This window comes from Mesoplodon mirus, assembly GCF_964341445.2.
Source record: "Mesoplodon mirus genome assembly, chromosome: 5".
Lineage (NCBI taxonomy): Eukaryota > Metazoa > Chordata > Mammalia > Artiodactyla > Ziphiidae > Mesoplodon > Mesoplodon mirus.
In genome coordinates this window covers 40,511,775-40,531,953 of record NC_138980.1, presented here as the reverse complement: position 1 = coordinate 40,531,953, position 20,179 = coordinate 40,511,775, and the positions used below count along the sequence as shown (strand labels likewise).

The 20,179-nt window shown below is 49.4% G+C and overlaps 2 protein-coding genes across 3 annotated transcripts in view; one reads left to right on the top strand and one right to left on the bottom strand.

The window, feature by feature from the left end:
- The window catches only part of PRKCSH (PRKCSH beta subunit of glucosidase II), a 124,243-nt gene that overhangs the window by 11,804 nt on the left and 92,260 nt on the right, over positions 1-20,179 (bottom strand). The window lies entirely within an intron of this gene.
- On the top strand, positions 11,986-15,683 carry ACP5 (acid phosphatase 5, tartrate resistant). Of its 2 annotated transcripts, none has more exons than XM_082622895.1 (6): positions 11,986-12,212; positions 13,264-13,351; positions 13,572-13,868; positions 14,079-14,206; positions 14,335-14,680; positions 15,071-15,683. In XM_082622895.1, exons 3-6 carry the CDS (start codon positions 13,572-13,574, stop codon positions 15,347-15,349), a joined length of 1,050 nt encoding a protein of 349 aa, XP_082479021.1. In that variant the 5' UTR covers positions 11,986-12,212; positions 13,264-13,351; the 3' UTR covers positions 15,350-15,683. The 2 variants fall into 2 exon arrangements, with proteins under 2 accessions (XP_082479021.1, XP_082479022.1); XM_082622896.1 differs by lacking the exon at positions 11,986-12,212 and adding an exon at positions 12,337-12,355.

Below are 20,179 nucleotides of genomic sequence, written 5' to 3'. Positions count from 1 at the left end.
AAAGACATGAACAGACATTTTATGGAAAAGGACATAAAGTTGGTAAGTAAGCACATTTAAAAGAAAATGTCAACATGATAAGCCTTTATGAAAATGCAAATTCAAACCACAATGAGACATCACTGTGCCCCTTTTAAAGGGCTAAAATAATAAAAGGCAATATCACCAAATGCTGGTGAGGATGCAGAGAAACCAGATCATTCGTGCTTTGGTGGTGGGAATGTGAAATGGTACAGCCCCTCTGGAAAAGAGTATGGTGATTTCTTACAAAACTAAATATGTGCTTTCCATATAACCCAACAATTACACTCTTAGGCATTTATCTTAGAGAAGTGAAAACTTAAATTCACATAAAAACCTGTACATAAATGTTCGTAACAGCTTTATTTTAATAGCCAAAAACTGGAAACAACCCCAATGTTCTTCAGTGGGTGAATGGTTAGACAAACTGGTACAAACCATGAAATACTAGTCAAAATAAAAAGAAACTAACTATTGATACACACAACAACTTGGACATATCTCAAGAAATTTATTTTGGGTGAAAAGAAAAAGCCAATGTGAAAGATTACGTACTGTATGATTCCAGTTATACAATGCTCTCTTTTTAAACCACTTGAGATAGAATTCACATACCATACAATTCAGCCATTTAGAGTGTACAATTCAATGGCTTTTAGTATATTCACAGAACTGTGCACCATCACTACAATCAGTTTCAGTATATTTTCATTACTCTTACATAAAAACCCTGCACCGTTATGTCAGCCCCTTTTATCCCTGGCACCCCATCCCCTACCCTCAATCCAACAGCCCTAGGCATCGCTAATATACCTTCTGTCTCAATAAATTTGCCTATTCTGGATATTGCAATAAATGGAATCCTACAATACGTGGTCCTTTGTGACTGGCTTCTTTCACTTAGCATAATGTTTTCAAGATTCATCTGTGTTGTAGCATGTATCTGTGCTTCATTTCTTTTTATTGCTGAATAATATTTCATTGAATGGATATACTTTATAACAGTCTTGAAATGTCAAAACTGTAGACGTGGAGAATAGATGAGTGGTTTCCAGGTGTTGGAAGGGGGAGGTGACAGGGACTACAAAAGGGTAGCACAAGGGACCCTTGTGATGGAACTGTTATGTATCCTGGCTGTGATAGTAGTCACACAAATCTAGTCATGTGACAAACTGCAAAGAGTTAAACACACACACTCGTGTGCATACACTTACCAGTGCATGTAAATCTGGTGAAATCTGAATAAGGTCAGTGATTGTATGAATTTCCTGGTTGGGATATTGCCCTGGAGTTATGTAAGATATTACCATTGGGAGGAAATGGGTGAAGGTCGTACTGAATCTCTGTATTATTTCTTAAAACTGCATGTGGGGCCTCCCTGGTGGCGCAGTGGTTGAGAGTCCGCCTGCCGATGCAGGGGATACGGGTTCGTGCCCCAGTCTGGGAGGATCCCATATGCCGCGGAGCGGCTGGGCCCGTGAGCCATGGCCGCTGGGCCTGCGCGTCCGGAGCCTGTGCTCTGCAACGGGAGAGGCCGCAACAGTGAGAGGCCCGCATACAGCAAAAAGAAAAAAAAAAAAAAAAAAAAACTGCATGTGAATCTACAAGAGTATGGAAATAAAAAGTTTGTCTTTTTTTTTAAGTGCTTCACTGAAGTCTGACCCACACTCAAGGCAAGGGGAATGAGGCCTCACTATCTGAAGGGAGGATGTTATGGACAGAATATTTGCATCCCTCAGAAATTTTTATGTTGAAGCCCTAACCCCCAATATGATGGTACTTAGAGATGAGGCCGTTGGGAGGTACTTAGGGTTAGATGAGGTCATGGGGGTGGGGCCCTCAAGGTAGAATAAAGCCCTTATGGGGGACTTCCCTGGCAGTCCAGTGCTTAAGACGTCATGCTTGCACTGAGGGGGCCACAGGTTCAATCCCTAGTTGGGGAAATAAGATCCCACATGCTGCAAGCCACAGCCAAAAAAAAAAAAAAGAGGAGGTAGCCGTCTGCAACTCAGGAAGAGAGCCCTCACCAGGAACTGAATAGGCTGACACCTTGATCTTGGTGTCAAGATCTTCCAGAACTTCCCAGCCTCCAGAATTTTGAGAAATAAGTGTCTGTTTCAAGCCTCCCTGTCTATGGTATTGTTATAGCAGCCTGAGCTAAGACAGAGGAATAGCAAAGAAGTTAAACCTATCACACCAGAGATGTGCCATGGAGTGGACAGAGTTGGAGTTAAGCCTCTGCTTGGGAGTTGGAAAGAACTGAGTTCACAGGCATGCTAGTGACCTTGGACAAGTCCCTTGACTTCTCTGAACCTCAGAATGTCCTTCTGTAAAACGAGGATAATAACGCTGTTGTGAAAGAGCCTTTTTTTTTTTCTTTTGGCTGAGCCGCATGGCTTGCAGGATCTCAATTCCCCCACCAGGGATTGAACCCAGGCCATGGCAGTGAGAGCCCGGAATCCTAACCGCTAGACCACCAGGGAACTCCCTGAAACTGCCTTTATACTGCATGACCCACGGCCTGGCAGCATGTAAAGTGGGTATTTGCTGTTATTATTATTTTTGTTATTATTGTTCATGTGTTGTTCATGCTAGCTATATGGTGAAGCAGGCAGGTCCAGGTCTTCCACGACTTCAGGTGCCAGGCTGAATGGCTTGGACTTGCTCTCCAGAGCACTAGGGAGCAATGCGAGGTGTGTGAGCAGGGGAGAGCTGGAGAGAGATTCTTCTTGGACTGGGATGGATGACTAGGAATTGAAGGCAATTGGAACAGACAACTATGGTCCAGGTGATGGCTGTCTGGCCCTGGGTGATGGCCATGGGGATGGGGGGAGTGAGAGGAAGAGACACATTCAGAACAAGTACTAGGTGTGGGGCTCACATGGTGACCCCATGACCCAGGTTGAGAGGAGCAGTTAAGGGGTGGGGGGGTGGGAGTTAGATCAGGATTTCAGTTTTGACCTTGCTCTGTACATACCCTTCCCTCTGCCTAGGATGTCTTTTCTTACTGTACCTTCCTAAAAAACTCCGACTGGTCCTTGGAGACTCTGCCCAAAGACCCTATCTCTGAGAATCTGGTTTGCAATTTTCTGAGACGCGGGCTGCTCATCAGATTATCCCGCAAACATCTGAATCCCCCGTGTAGCTCACTCATCCCTCCCACCGGGAGCTTGGTGGGGGGAGGGGAGGCAGACCTTGGCTGGATCCATTGCCCGACCCTCCACACCCTGAACAAGGGGACCTTTGCGCACCAAAAAGGAAACACGGTTTACAGGACGTTGCTGCAGTTCAGGATTTGCCCACGCGGAAGCAGCAGTGGACAGGTCAAGAGTCTGAGAAAGGCGCCCGGCATTCTGGCCCCTGCTGGGGGTCCCGGGGAGCTTCCGAGGTCCAGATTTTCAGACTTTGTTTACCGGGCTTGGGGGAACCAACAAGGATCCGGTTTTTCCCACCCGCAGCACCCACCAAGTAGCTGTGGTCCACAGCCCAACAGCTGGTGGAAATTATGCAAAACCTGTTGATTAGTCCCACCTCTGCTCAGAATTCTCCGCGGCGCCCACCTCCCTGGGGATAAAAACCCTCTTCCCTGCAGCCCCCAAAGCACTCGCACGCACCCCTTACCTCCCTGCCTTCGTTTCCTCCCACTTTTCCCCTGGCTCCCTCTGCTCCAGCCACACTGGTCTTTGCGTTCCTCAAATCAAACTCACGACGGTGTCTGGATTTGGGGCAGCTTTGGTGCCTAGAAAAATCCATCTTTGTGGTTACTTTGAAAGTATACAGTCAATTTAAATTGTACCTTTAAAAACAGAGTTTCTCTTAAGTCTTCGGTTCCAATTACAGCTATTATGTTACTTATACACCTGGCAAAGTGGACCATCACTTTCAGAGAGGTCACTGGATACATATTTGGGTCCATTTAGAAATGTAGTGGGTTGAAATCTCTTAAATATTGCAGATGGCATTTATAAAAGTGTTATATTTGATTCTTTAATCTTAAATCCCTCCACCAAGCAAATGCTTCTGAAGTCCTTAGCATTGTTACAAATCTAAAAATTAAACATAAATAGGAGTTTGAAATATATTCTTTTAAACATTCCGATACTGCTTCTTAATTCAGCCAAATTATCATATGACTTTTCAACTTAAAGTTAGCAGCTCAGGGCTCCCCTGGTGGCGCAGTGGTTAAGAATCTGCCCCCCAATGCAGGGGACATGGGTTCGAGCCCTCGTCCCAGGAGATCCCACATGCCACGGAGCAACTAAGCCCCTTCTCCACAACTACTAGGGCCTGCGCTCTAGAGCCCGCGAGCCACATTACTGAGCCCGAGTGCCACAACTACTGAAGCCCGCACGCCTAGAGGCAGTGCTCCGCAACAAAGAGAAGCCACCGCAATGAGAAGCCCGCGTACCTCAATGAAGAGTAGCCCCCGCTCGCGGCAACTAGAGGAAGCCTGCGCACAGCAACAGAGACGCAACGCAGGCAAAGATTAAAAATAAATAAATTAAGAAAGAAAAAAAAGTTACCATCCTGAAATCAATTAACCAGCTCTGGAAAGAGACACAAAAATCTGGTAACTTTTCTTCCCTCCAAAGCAGAGGACCAGAATGGCAAGGAGACTTCTCACTGTAAACTATTTAGGATTTTTTGAATTGAAATTACAAGGGGGAGAGGACTTCAACTTTATCTCTACTAGGTTTTTTTTCTTTCATAAAAAGGAAAATGTATATCTGAAGCAATTACAACATTTGCTTCTTCATGTGATGGTACAGGGGGTGTTTTAGGATTATCTTCTGTGCTTTTCTGGGTTTTTTTTTTCAACTTTGATAAAATTTACCATTGTCACCATTTTTCATTGTACAGTTCAGTGGCATTAAATACATTCACATTGTTGTGTAACCATCACCACCATCCATCTCCAGAACTCTTTTCATCTTGCAAAACTGAAACTGTCTTCATTAAACATTACCGCATTCCCCCTCCCCCAACCCCTGGCACCCACCATCCTACTTTCTGTCCCTGTGAATCTGACCACCCTAGGGACCTTGCAGAAGTGGAATCATACAAACCTTTGCTGACTGGCTTATTTCACTGAGTATAATAATGTCTTCAGGGCTTCCCTGGTGGCGCAGTGGTTGGGAGTCCGCCTGCCGATGCAGGGGACACAGGTTCGTGCCCCGGTCCAGGAAGATCCCACGTGCCGCGGAGTGGCTGGGCCCGTGAGCCATGGCCGCTGAGCCTGCGTGTCCGGAGCCTGTGCTCCGCGACGGGGGAGGCCACAACAGTGAGAGGCCCACGTACCACACACACAAAAAAAATGTCTTCAAGGTTCATCCATTTGGAGCAGGTGTCAGAATCGTGTCTATGTTTTTCAGATTACAGTTAAATTAAAATACAAAAGCATGTTAAAAAAATACAAAAGTACATGCACATGATTAAAACAAATGAGACATTTTTCAGGGCATGAAGTCTTAGCTTTCTCTCTGGGCATCTCCACGATTCTGAATACTGAATACGCTCTTCTCCCTCTAATCGCGCACAGGTGAATGGAGCTCTCATCTGCTGATTGTCTGCAGCAGCGGATCAGGATTTAGCTCACAGCCACCCTTTCCTTCCACCTGCCTTCCACACCAGTGTAGATCCCATGCTTAGGTTCCTCTGATGGCCATCTTTGAAATTTTTCAGCAATATACTTACCTCTTTATTTCTTCTTCCACCAAGAGTAATTCTTTTCACTGTTCCAACTGGGTAATATTATAAGTGAGTGTTTTCAAGGCACTTTTTAAACTTTTTAAAATATTTATTCATTTATTTTGGCTGCGTCGGGTCTAAGTTGCGGCACACGGGATCTTCGCTGAGGCATGCAGGATCTTTAGTTGCAGCATGCAGACTTCTTACTTGTGGCACGCATGCGGGATCTAGTTCCCCGACCAGGGATCGAACCCGGGACCCCTGCATTGGGAGCATGGGAGTCTTACCCACTGGGCCACCAGGGAAGTCCCTCAAGGCACTCCTTACATGCCAGGCACTCCTCAGTATTTCTACACGAATTCACGTGTTCAATACCCACAACAACCACAATCAGATCTCAGACAGGCACCCTTACTCTTCCCATTTTAGAGATGAGAAGCTGAAGCCCAGACAGGTTAAGACACTCCCTCCAGGTCACAGAGCTTCGCAAGTAGCAGAACCAGAGCTGCCTCCATTTACTTCTATTTTTTGTTTTGAATCTCACGGGGGTTGAGTAAGTTATTTCTTTCATGACTGTAGTTGAGGTTTATCAGAACTTGCCCAGTGTACACTTAAGGCTTGTACATATCATTGTATGTAAATTTCACATCAGAGAAAAGAACTGTAAACAAATATCGAATTCTAGTTAATGGTATGAGCACTGAAGCCTTGGCAGGGAAGTGTGCAGATGTCTGCAACATATTAAAATAGGTAAAGAGTAAGATGGATGAGTGAAGGGATGGATAGATATTAAAGCAAATATACGCAAATCTTAATTGCAGTATCTAGGAGCAAGTGTGTGGCTGTTCGCTGGACAATTCTTTCAACTTTGCTGTGTGTTCGAAATATTTCAGAATAAGACACTGGGACCTCTGTCCCGTGATCCCCACAGGGAAACCTGTCTTCTCCAACCCAGACAAGCAAGAGGCCCCTCAAATTCAATGTACCCATGCTCAGGTTTGTCCACTTCCCCCAAAATGGTTCCTCTCCTTGAGTTTCTTCCTTGGGTATGGGTTCTCGTTCTCCAGACCTGAAAGCTGGAAGTTGCCAGAGATTCCTCCCTCTAACCACTGGGTCCCAAGATTTATCTTAGGGTGACCAACTATCCTTCTGATTTACTCAAGACTGAGAGGGTTCCTGGGATGTGGGACTTTCTATGCTAAAATCAGGAAGGTCTCCGGCAAACTGGCATGAGTTGGTCCCCCAACTTCTTATTTCTGCCTCTTAAACATGTTCAGTTTATCCAAATTGCCACTGCCCTAGTCTATAATAATAATACACATACATAATAATAATAATAATACACATAATAGTGATAATAATAACAAGCAGTGACAGCTAGCTTATAGGGGGTGCTGGCTATGAACAAGGTCCTCTTCTGCATGTTCCATCTGTGACAGGACTTTTGGTGCCAGTACACGACACTCTGTACTGAATAACTGTAACATCACCCGTGTTAAAGATGAAGAACCAGGGCTTCCCTGGTGGCGCAGTGGTTGAGAGTCCGCTTGCTGATGCAGGGGACACGGGTTCGTGCCCTGGTCCAGGAGGATCCCACATGCTGCGGAGCAGCTAGGCCCGTGAGCCATGGCCGCTGAGCCTGCGCGTCTGGAGCCTGTGCTCCGCAACGGGAGAGGCCACAACAGTGAGAGGCCCGCGTACCACAAAAAAAAAAAAAAAAAAAAAAGATGAAGAAATAAGGTACAGAGAGGTAAAGCCCCTAGCCCACAGTCACACAGTTAAATAACAACAGAGGAGCTGGAATTTGAACTCAAGCAGATGGCTGCAGAGCCCCCTGGCGCAACCACCTTTAAACAGCCATCCTGGAGGGCTGACCCAACTATACCAGCCACTTGTGGGGGGCAGTGTCCCCCTCATTGTAGGCTCACCCTCCATCAACAGTCATCCATGCCTTCATCAGAATGGTTATTTAGGTAAATACTGTTTTCCTGATTACAAAATCTTTACTAGCTTTTAATTTTTAAAGATGAATTCAGTAAAGTGGAAATTAATAATTTCCCAGGGCAACCATCCCCGGAAGATACCACTCTTAATTTTGTTCCTGTGGGCGCCAGAATTATTTCTTCTTGGTGAGTAGCAACCAAGCATTTGTAGTTTTGTATCAAGATATAGTGTGATAGATAGATAGATAGACTGATAGATAAAAATTAATGGATGGATAGATAGAGATACAGATAGATGGATAGATATAGATCAATGGCTAGATATAGAGATAGGTAGATAGACAGATAGATAAAAATAAATGGATAGAGATACAGTTAAATAGATGGATAGATGTAGTTAAATGGATATACAGATAGATACATATAAATAGATATAGAAATGAGACTTCCCTGGAGGTCCAGTGGTTAAGACTCTGCACTTCCACTGCAGGTGGCATGGGGTCGATCCCTGGGCTGGAAACTAAGATCCCCACATGCCGTGCAGCCAAAATAATAATAATAATAATAATAATAATAGATATAGAGAGACAGGCGATATAGATCTGTCTGTGACGTGCTTTTTTCCAGACTGATCTTTTAAAAACACAGCTTGGACCCTATCCTGAAAACCTGTCACGGTCCAGATCGAGTCCACACTCCATAGCTCCAGGCCATTAGCTCCTGATCCCCACCTCCTGATACCTCCCACCTCAGGCTCTCCTCACGACATGTACCAATCTGCTGCACACCTCCCTTCACTGACCGTGCTTGTCAGAAGTAATGCTAACCGCCTGCCCGCCTTCTGACCCCATCGAGTGGACATTTGTTGTCCACCCAGACCTGCTTTCATGGGAATTTCTTTGAAGGGGGGGCAGAGACTTGACAACAGTAGAGACAGGGGAGTAGGTGTTGGATGTGTGTGCTGAGTCAGGGTGTCAGGGTAGTCTGAGGAAGTGGCATTGAAGCCAAATGCTCAAGGACAAGAAGGTGGGGGAGAGTGGGCCAGTGGAGGGCACAGCAAGTGCAAAGGCCCTGAGGTCAGAATACACTGTCCTTAGTGTGACTTGTGCACAGTGGCCCCAACACGAAGGAGATGTACACATTGACATATCTCCAAGAGTCCTGGACAGATTATCAAAAACAACAACAACATTTGGGACTTCCCTGGTGGTCCAGTGGTTAAGACTCCCTGCTTCCAATGCAGGGGGCACAGGTTCAATACCTGGTGGGGGCACTAAGATCCCACATGCCATGCAGCTTGGCCAAAAAACAAAGAAAACAACAACAACAAAACAACAATGTTTAGATCTGAAGCAAGCTGTAAAGGAGTTAGTGGTATCCACTCAAAGGATGAAGCCAGGAGGGTGGGGGGAAGCTGCACGTTCAGACTGGAGGGAAGAGTGTGTCGTGCAAGCAAGTCCCTTCATTCCATCCTTCCCCAGATAATTCCTGAGCAGCTGCCTTTGTGGGTCCCAGATTCTAAACGCCAGAGAAACAGCAGCAAACACCACCGACTGCAGACAGTTCTTGTCTCCTCAGACCTCATTTGGGTGGGGAGACAGACTAGACTGAAAACAAGATAAGCAGAGTTTGGTTCATCAGGCAGCGATAAGGGCCACTGAGAAAACTACAGCAAGTTAAGAGGGAGTCAGGATGGGGGTGGGAGGGATGCTTTTTAGATAAGTTAAAGGAACTTAAATACAGTGGGAGGGAGCCACGGTGGTTGCTGGAGAAGGAACAGCCTTCTAGGAAAATGGAGCAGCAAGTGCCAAGGCCCTGAAGTCAGAGCGAGGGCTCCTGTTCCAGGAAGGGTGAGAAGGCCAGAGGAGTGGTGAGAGCTGGGGCAGAGAGGGGAGGGGAGGGCAGGGAGGAACTCAGCCATGGGATTGACGTTGGTGTTGGGAAGCAAGGCAGGAGTGGAGGGGGAGGGAGGCTCAGAGCCAAATCCTGATCCACCTCCACAGAAAATCAGCAGAAGCAGGTCTCCCCTGGGTGAATGGAGGGAAAAGAGTTTATTCAGAACCCCAGAGGTGACCAGAGAGATATAGCCAAGGGTTCACAAGTTTCATTACACACTCCGCAAGAAGTCTGATTTCTTTTTGTGTGCATGTGCTTTTGTACTTTTTAATTTCAAAGATATAGAAAATGTTAACATTTGATGAACTTAAAAAATGGTATCAGTAGGGAATTCCCTGGTGGTCTAGTGGTTAAGACTCCACGCTTCCACTGCAGCGGGCATGGGCTTGATCCCTGGTCGGGGAACTAAAATCCCTGCGTGATGCACAGCATGGCCAAAAAAACAAAAACAAAAACAAAATGGTGTCAATAGCATCCCATTTTTCAGAAGACACATGTAGGCATAGAAAAATTAATGGAAAAAAACTACTGAATAGTCACTCTCTAGGCAGACGAGTGTAATCATTTTCCTGGTACTTTTCAGTATTTTCCAATGTTTCTTTAAGACCAGGTAATAAGATATGATAATAAATATTATAATTTTGTGTGATCTCAAAAAAATACAGAAAGCATAGAAGATAATCCCTCAAACACCCCCAGACCTGCCACATGAAGAAGCAAATGTTAACATTTGGTCCTAATTGCTTCAGATAATTTTTTTTTTCCTTTTCTGTGAAAGGAAACAGTAGGGATAAAGTTGAAGCCCGCTTCCTGACACTCCCTTGTCCCTGAGCCCCAATTCCATTCCTCTTCCTGTCTCCCCAGAAAACAATCACTGCCCTGGATCTGTGATGAGGTCTTTGCTTCCCATGTCTACATTCAGACCACAGATACGTTAGGAGGAAGTTTGCATTTATTCTGCTGGCAAAATAACAGTGCTTTTCAAGCAAAAATCCAAACAATACATAAAGTATAAAATGGAAGGAGAATGCCCCACCCCACCCCTAAAGAATGGAAAGTAATTAACAGCTAGAGTATAAATTTCACCAGCACATGGGGCCCCAGCAGAGCAGGTGTTTCCTATCTGTCTTGTTCCCTGCTGGGTCTGCCAGTACTGGGCATACAGCAGGTGCTCAGTGCATGTCGAATCCACGTTTAAGTTTCTTGAATCATGCCTATTTTCAAAGTAAACTGTTTTATTTTGGAGTAATTATAGATTTACAGGAAAATTGCACACAAAAAAATGCAAAGAGTTCCAACATACACCTCACTGTTGCCTCTATGGCCAGCATCATCTGGAACCATGATATACCTGGAACCTATACGCGATTCTGTTTCTTAGTTGTGTTACTATTCACAAAACTCCAGGCTTTGTTTGGATGTCACCAGTTTTTCCACAAGTGCCCCTTTTCTGGCCCAAGATCCCACATTCAGTTCGTCCTCTCAGCTCCTGGGTCTCCTCCAGTCTGTGACAGCCCCTCAAAGTTGCTTTTTCATGACTGGGCCATTTTTGCAGAGTTCTAGGCAGGTATTCTGTAGAATATCCCTGGATTTGGGTGTATCTGGTATTTTTCTCATCATAAGCCTGTGGTTATAGGTGATGGGAGAAACCCAGGAGGTGAGGGGCCCTTCTCATGACATTATGTCAGGGCCACGTGATATCGATAAGACATCACTATGCTGTTCACCTGGATCATCTGTCAGGGCGGTGTCTGCCAGGTGTCTCCACCAGAAAGTTCTCATCTTTTGCTTTTCCCACACTTTACTCTTCAGATGAGACTAACTCTTTTGCCTCCCGCCCACCTTCAAAAGGAGGGGGGAGGGCTTCCCTGGTGGCGCAGTGGTTGAGAGTCCGCCTGCCGATGCAGGGAACACGGGTTCGAGCCCCGGTCTGGGAAGATCCCACATGCCACGGAGCGGCTGGGCCCGTGAGCCATGGCCGCTGAGCCTGCGCGTCCGGAGCCTGTGCTCCGCAACGGGAGAGGCCAACAACAGTGAGAGGCCCGCATACCGCAAAAAAAAAAAAAGGAGGCGGGAAGGGTTGCAGCCCCAGCTCCTGGAGGGGTGTTTCAACATAAATTATTTGCGATTCTAAGTAAGATTGGACTCTTCTGCCCTCACACCTAAAGACCAGGAAACTGAGGTTGAAGATGACAGACTTCCTCACTAGAGTGTGGCGCAGCCCGGGGCTGAGGCCCCACCCAGCGCTGCGATCGTGGGGGCCGTGGGCGCCCCAAGTGCGCAGGCAGGTGGAGACTCTGCCTGCGTGGGGACAGGGGTAGGAAATCGGGTGCCCGAGCCACCCTGCCCGGCCGAGCTGCAGCCCAATCGGCAGGTCTGGGCCGCCCTCCAGGGAGCGTAACCTCCTGTTACAGAAGTGCGCCCCGCAGGCGTGGTGGCGCGCAGTGGCCCAGCAGCATCCCCGGGCGCGCCGGCCTGGCCAGGAGGCCCAGGCGCTCGCGCTTGCCGCCGGGGATCACCTGGGCCGCCCCCTGCCCGCCGGCAGGGCGGGCTAGCTGCCGCCTCCTTAAAGCCGGGGCAGCCCCGACGGCTAGCACCCCGCACTCCTGCAGCTCGACTCGCGCGGCCGCGCCGGGCCTTGACCTCTGGCCCAGCCTTTGCCAGGTGAGACCGCCCGGCGGCGGGAGGTCTCCACCCGGAGGAGGGGTCTCCGTCTGCCCTCGTGACCTACTTCCTGTTTGTCGGGGCTGCGGGGCCGTGAATGAGGGGCCCCCATCCTCTCTCGCAAGAGGCTGTAGGAAACCAGCGTGAGTGTGCAGGGGGCAGTCAGGGCCGGGAGGAGGGAGGCAGGGAGGGGAGGGGCAGGTCAGAGCGGCCTCAAGTGCAGGGGCCCCGCTGCCCCATAGCCTGCCCCCCTGCCCTCAGGGTCTGAGGGTGTGAGGGTCAAAAGTCTGTGGTCACACGGTTTCCCACCAGCTGCCTCCTGCCTGGGTTCCTCCTGCAGGAATGGGGGGTGGGGCAGAGAGGAAGGTGTGGGCAGGACTTCCTGGAAAAGGGAGCCCCTGCTGTTTGGGGGAGGGGGGGTGACCCTGGGACTCGTGCTCAGATGTTGTCAAACACACCTCACACACCGGACCTACAACTCAGCTGAGAGACACAACATGTAGACACACAACTCGGCTGGGGCACAAGACAGGGACACACAAGTCCTCGTCCCACACACACAGTTCCACTTGAGGACGCAGGCGCGCGTCACAGGCTTGCCACATAGGCCTTGCCAGCTCAGTGTCCACAGCCACGGGGACATGGGACTCCCAGGCACACAGCAGACATGTGACCAAGGCAGGCACGCTTGGCTACACGCAGAAAACAGCTCAGACACACCCAGGCCCTGGCAGACAAACACGTCCGTGGAGGACACGGATACACACATGGGAGGTGCCTGGCCGGGGCGCACAGATAGAGCTGCGCACACAGCACACACGAGGCCCACGACAGAAACGCGCTCCCGTGGGCAGACGCAGAGCTTGTGGGGCAGGCGCGGCTGCACTCATAGGCCAGACCACCCCCACCCCCACCCCCGCTCCCGCCTCGAATCCCGTGTCAGGCCGCCAGGGAACTAACTCCAAGGCTCACATGACCCGAGGGGAGGGCTTCTGGAACAGTTGGCGGAGAAACTGCATCATCCTCTCTAATGATCCGTTTCCGTCCCCAGGGAATAAAGGCTCAGTGACGGCCAGTTCTGCTCTGGAGCTCACCTGCCTCTCTGAGCCCCCAGCCGACTGGCTTGTGCCTCCCCCAGGGTGAGTGCTGGGCCCCGCATACCCCCTCTTCCCCGCCCCGCTGGCTGGACCCTGCCTGCCCCCTGACCCTCCCAGCCAGCTCTTGCACTCAAGTCCTGGGAGCTAGGGAGCCAGGCCATCCCTGCAGGGAGCCGTCTCCTCCTTTCTCAGAACAGGGCAAGTGGGGATCTCGGGGGGCGCATGCTGCCCATGCCCCAGACGCTTGTCTCTCCCCTCCCAGATGGACACGTGGACGGTGCTGCTCGTCCTGCAAGCCTCGCTGGTGCTCCCCCTGGTGCTCCCCCGGGCTGCCGGCACCAGTACCAACACCCGCACCGCCCCCGCCCCTGTCCTGCGCTTTGTTGCCGTGGGTGACTGGGGAGGGGTCCCCAATGCCCCGTTCTACACAGCCCGGGAAATGGCCAATGCCAAGGAGATTGCCAGGACCGTGCAGATCCTGGGCGCCGACTTCGTCCTGTCCCTGGGGGACAATTTCTACTTCACTGGCGTGCAGGATGCCAACGACAAGAGGTTCCAGGTGTGCGCCACTGGAGTAGGTGTGGAGGCGGGGGGATGCGTGGAGAAGCCACTCGACCTTTTGACTCTGGAGAGGGCAGAGGGAAGATGACACTTGTAGACACCTAGCACACTCAGCGTCTCCCTTGTACATAGTGCCTGACTTGGTAGGAGCATCCGATGGCTGCTTGAACCTGCGGGGGGGTGGGGCTCCCTTCTCTGTCTGCTGCAGGAGACCTTTGAGGATGTGTTCTCTGCCTCCTCACTCCGCAACGTGCCCTGGCACGTGCTGGCTGGCAACCACGACCATCTGGGGAACGTCTCGGCACAGATAGCCTACTCCAGGATCTCCAAGCGCTGGTGAGCCTGCCCCTCCTTCTGTCCCTCCGCCAGCCTCGCTCAGGTGGGCAAAGAGATCCATCAGCCAGAGCTGAGCCTGGGGCTTCTCTGCCCAAGACGGGCGCCCACCACCTCCATCCCATCCACAGGAACTTCCCCAGCCCTTACTACCGCCTGCACTTCAAGATCCCACGGTCCAACGTGTCCGTGGCCATCTTCATGCTGGACACAGTGACACTGTGTGGGAACTCGGACGACTTTGCCAGCCAGCAGCCCGAGAGGCCCCGCAACCTGGCAATGGCCCGCACGCAGCTGGCCTGGATCAAGAAGCAGCTGGCGGCGGCCAAGGAGGACTACGTGCTGGTGGCCGGCCACTACCCCGTGTGGTCCATCGCCGAGCACGGGCCCACCCACTGCCTGGTCAAGCAACTGCTGCCACTGCTGAGCACGCACAAGGTCACCGCCTACCTGTGCGGCCACGATCACAACCTGCAGGTGAGGGAACTGAGGGTGGGGCGAGAGCCTGGTAAGGGGTCCCCAGCCCAGCCACTGTGCCACATGGCATATTGGGGTCCTTCTGTTTGGGAGCCCCCTGAATGTCACTCTCTCTCAAACTCTATGCTCGCTAACCAGAAAACAGCCCAAAGTTCCCTAAAAGCCGTCTCACGGGTCCCAGTTGACTATTGATTGCTCAGATCAATACACTCTCACACGTGGGAAAACTGAGGCCCAGGACAGGAGGGGGTGGAGTATGTCCCTTGCTCAAGGTGACTCTGTGGTCCATCACAGGCCTGACCCTGGACTCAAGACAGGTAGACACCAAGCTCGTGGTCAACCTCACTGAGGGGCTGGGGGCTCCAATGACCCTGCTTCCTCTGTCCACAGTACCTTCAGGATGAGAATGGCGTGGGCTTCGTGCTGAGCGGGGCCGGGAACTTCATGGACCCCTCGAAGAAGCACCTGCGCAAGGTCCCCAACGGCTACCTGCGCTTCCACTACGGGGCCGAGAACTCACTGGGTGGCTTCGCCTACGTTGAGATCAGCCCCAAAGAGATGAGTATCACTTACATCGAGGCCTCGGGCAAGTCCCTCTTCAAGACCAAGTTGCCAAGGCAAGCCAGGTCTGAGCACCAGCACCGACGGGGGCTCCACGTTGGGGCCTGAGTTAGGGGCACCTCCCTGCTGGTGGGTGAGTGGGCCCCGCTGGGACCCCCTGCCCATGGGCAGGCTTTCTCAAGGGCCGGTGGTACTACGGCAGAGCGGGAAGGAGAAGGACAGATGAGAAACTGTGGTGCCACATGGCCTTTGTGACAAGGATGCCCACATACGTGAAAGAAGCATGGACATGTGTTCCGGCCAGAGTGCCAGGCCCCTTGGCCGGGCTCGCCCAGCCTGAGTTCCGGGCACTGGGGGACAGTGAGGGAAAACCCTCCCCTGGATCAGGCATCCTTCTGTCACTGCCAAATAGTCAATAAAAAAAATAGTTGCAGAGGCTGAACGTGTATCATGAGCATCCCTTTCCTCACCTCACTGGCAAGATGTATCACCTGGGTTACAGGTTGAAAGGGTTGGGGCTCCCCCACTTGCTGGTCTGCGTCTCCATCTCTAAGCCTCATCCATAACCAACTGGCCTCATACATGGATGCGATTTTAAGTAAAGACCAAACACAAAGAAGGGTCCAACGTGAAGCAAGCCTTCCTCCCCCATGCTCACCTTCCTAGGGACAGCCATCATCACGTTCTTTCCTTCCATAATAAAAACATCCTCCTTTTTTCACACAAAGCATCACAATGTATACGCAGTTCTGCGTGCGTTTTTCTTTTTTCCTTTTTTTTTTTTTTTTTTTTGGCGGGATCTCAGTTCCCAGGGATCGAACCCATTCCCCTCACAGTGGAAGCACGGAGTCTCAACCACTGGACTGACAGGGAGGTTCTTTTTCTTCTTCTAGGGTGGGGGGGTTCTATTTAACCACAAGTGGACTGTTCATATCAGAACATTCATTTTTGTTCATTTCACTGTGGAATCGGTGCTATTCATATGGTTCGAAAATCTAAACGGTAGAAAGGTAAAATATCTCTCACCCCCTTCCCATCTGTCCCTCCACCTTTCCGGAAAGGAAATAGCTTTCTGTAAATGCCTTGGGCTTCCTTGCAGGATTTCTGTGTGCAAATGAAAGCAAACCTGAACGGTTTTTTCCTCCCCTTTCCCACTGATCTGCACCTTGCTTTTTTGGTTTTGTTTTCTTTTTCAAACCAACTTCACTGTGGTCTAATTGACACATTTTGAAAGTCTGCAGTTCAGTAAGTTTTGACAAAGGCACACACCCACAAACCCACCACCACAATCAAGATAAAAGCATTTCCTGCACCCCCAAAGGTTCTCTTCTTCAATTTGCTGTTGCCCCTGGAGATCTGCCCATCAGCCCTCTGGGGGAGCTTCTTTCTGCAGCTACAGAGGCCCCACTGTGTGCCAGTCCCCAACTGTCTATCTAAACAGCCATCTACTGAGGGTCGCCTGGATTGCTTCCAATAATTTTGCTATCCTCAAACAATACTGCCATAAATGACCCACACATTCATTTCCTACATATGCAGATATGCTTGTAGGATAAACCAAATACATTCCCAAGAGCAGGATTGCCCTGCTTTTTGACAGCCATGGAGTTTCTGCCTTATGTCACCAGCTCCTTGCTGAGGCCTGCGGAAATCTTTTCCTATCTTTCCCTCTTACCAGCATAGTTGCAGTGGACACACCTGGACCCATGCTTTTGCACATCTGTGCAAGTACGTATGGAGGAAAACTTCCAGAAGCAGAATTATTTCAGGGCCTATTCCTGCCGAGGAATGCTGAAAGCAGAATGCTCACCCTGAACCGAAAGCTGCAGAGAAACCCAGTTCCCCTCTGGGCTTCTGAGTTGACTAACACCCACCACAAAGAGCCTGAGCCAGCCAGTCACAGGAACTGCTCTCTTGGCCTGCCCTCAACGGCCACTTCAGCTGCTACGGGGCCAGGGACCCAATTGTTTGGGTCCAGCTGCCTGCCCACCTAAATAGAATGAAATAGCACCCTGGGTAAAATAAGTGAGGTTACTGAGTTCTGGGCAATGGGGGTGCAGCTGTCTCCTGAATCAAGCATCCTTTGGTCACTGCCGAATAGTCAATAAAAGAATACCTGCAAAGGCTGAACGTGTGTCATGAGCATCCCTTGCCTCACCTCTCTGGGGAAAGGGACTTGATGGAAGTGGCACCTTCTGTTTGCTACTTTGTAGCAGTCAACACTGCTGAATTTGTTACAAGGTAACATGTGTTACTATTAAAATTAAGCAAAGCTGTCTTACCAGAATGCCAGCCCTGAGTTCTTTCCAGCTGACATTACCACCCACCAAGCTCTATGCCAAATTAACCCGCCATCCCTTCTAATCCTGACCCAGGAGGAAAGGGCCAGCGTCATCCTGGCTTCTCAGAGGACAGAAGCTCAACAGATTAAGTCAGGTGCCCAAGGTCATATCCAGGAAGCATCAGACCTTCAATCTTAACCACAACAGTCAAGGCAGCTCACGGCCACCCTGCCTCTTCCCACTGACTCAGAGGCTCCAAGCCGGCAGGGGTCTGAATCAGAAGTCAGCCCAGTGTCCCTGTTTTCAGGGCCCAGAGTGTGGAATTAGCCCAATATCCCAGTTCACAGGGCCCAGAGGGTGGAAAGGAGAAGTGACACATCCAAGCTGACACAGGGAACTAGTGGCAGGGAGGGGAATTGGCCCCCCTCCTCCACAATGGCCAAGCATGTCTACCAAGCACCAAGGACCAAGTCCTGTGCCAACTCAAGGAGCACCCAAAGGAATAAGGCAGGGTAGACACATTCCCTCCTAGAGGGCTTCCTTCCAGCTCAGGGGACAATGTCAGCCAGCACACGGCCATGGGTAGAAAGATTCCTTGTAGGAAGCAACCTAAGTGTCCATCAACAGACGAATGGATAAAGAAGATGTGGCACATATATACAATGGAATATTACTCAGCCATAAAAAGAAATGAAATTGAGTTAATTGTGAGGTGGATGGACCTAGAGTCTGTCATACAGAGTGAAGTAAGTCGGAAAGAGAATGTAGAGAATGGACTTGAGGACACGGGGAGGGGGAAGGGTAAGCTGGGACAAAGTGAGAGAGTGGCATGGACATATATACACTACCAAATGTAAAATAGCTAGCTAGTGGGAAGCAGCTGCATAGCACAGGGAGATCAGCTCGGTGCTTTGCGACCACCTAGAGGGGTGGGATAAGGAGGGTGGGAGGGAGTTGCAAGAGGGAGGGGATATTCGGATATACGTATACATACAGCTGATTCACTTTGTTATACAGCAGAAACTAACACAACACTGTAAAGCAATTACACTCCAATAAAGATGTTTAAAAAAAAAAGATGCCTTGTAAATTACAGGAAATAACATGGCAGAATTACTGAAGACCAGTCACAGAGTCTCATCTCTTCCCGCTTTTCCCGAGCAACTGCATCTGATTCATCCATCATGGATATTATCATCTCCCCACTCCCCTCCCTCACACCAGGTGCTGGGCCTGGCACCAGCACCCTCACTCAGCCAGGAAGTTGTCACTTGGAGAGTCAGGCCACATCCACCCTCTCAACAGCCTCCAAGGCCAAGACTCATGAATAGCAAGGTGAGAAAGCTGCCTTGCCAAACAGCAAAACGCACTGTCATCAAAACAGCATGACCCTGGCTCCGGGAAAACGTCCAGAGGGAATCCGGAAACAAATTCAAGAACACATGAGAACGTGATGTACGTTAAGGAGGCATTACAACTTCCCAGGAAAGATGTTATCTGCCTTGTCGGTTAGCCCAGAACAAAACACAACCTGAACCCTACTTCAGACCGTATACAAAAATGAATTCCAGAGGAATCATATGTTTTAGTGTAGAAATAAAATACAGTAGAGTAAATCAACTACCCTCCAAAATAAAATAAAAATTAACTTAAAAAAATACAGTAGAAAACGAACATCCACACAAAGATCTGAATGAGACAGTACATAGTAGCTTTATTCATAATTGTCTCAAAATGGAAACAACCCAAATGTCCATCAGTAGGTGAAAGGATAAACAAACTGTGTCCATCCACACAACGGAATACAACTCAATGATAAAAAGGAACAACTACTGATAAACACAACATGGACATAGGGAATTCCTTGGCGGTCCAGTGGTTAGGACTCCACGCTTTCCGAGGACATGGGATCAATCCCTGATGGGGAACTAAGATCCCACATGCAGTGTGGCCAAAAAAAAAAATGGACACATCGCAAACATACTGAGCTGAGTAGAAGAAGCCAAATTCAAAAGGCTACGTTTTGTATGATTCTGTTTATGTGACTTCCTCAAAAACACAAAGCTATAGGAACTGAAAACAGATTCGTTGGTGTCAAGGGCTGAGGGTGGGGTAGGGATTGACTACAAAGAGACATAAGGAAACTTCTTGGGGGGATGGAAACAGTCACTATCATGATTGTGGTGATGGTTTCACAGGTGTATGTATATGTCAAAACGTGCAGTTTATTGTCTGTCAATTATATCTCAATAAAGATGTGAAGGAAGGGAGGGAGGAAGAAAGGGAGGGAGGGAAGGAGAGACAGAGAAAGAAAGAGAGGAGAGAAAGGAAGGAAGGAAGGAAAGGAGGGAAGGAAGGAGGGAAGGAAAGGGAGAGAGAAAGAAGAAAGGAAAAGGGAAAGAAAAGACACAGAAAACCTGTGAACCTGGCAGTCATGACTACGGCAGTCACACTATAATTATCTGTATATGTATTGACCACTAAGTGGAAATAGCAAGTTGCAAGGTAACATGTATGGTATGATCCCATCCTGTGTGTATCCAGGTTTGTACAAGCACGGAGAAGGGGTCCTCCAGAGAGGCACTGCCAAAGGTTAAGCTTGGCAATTCTGAGAGTAACACTGCCCTCTAGAGGACTTCTTGGAGATAGGTCTATT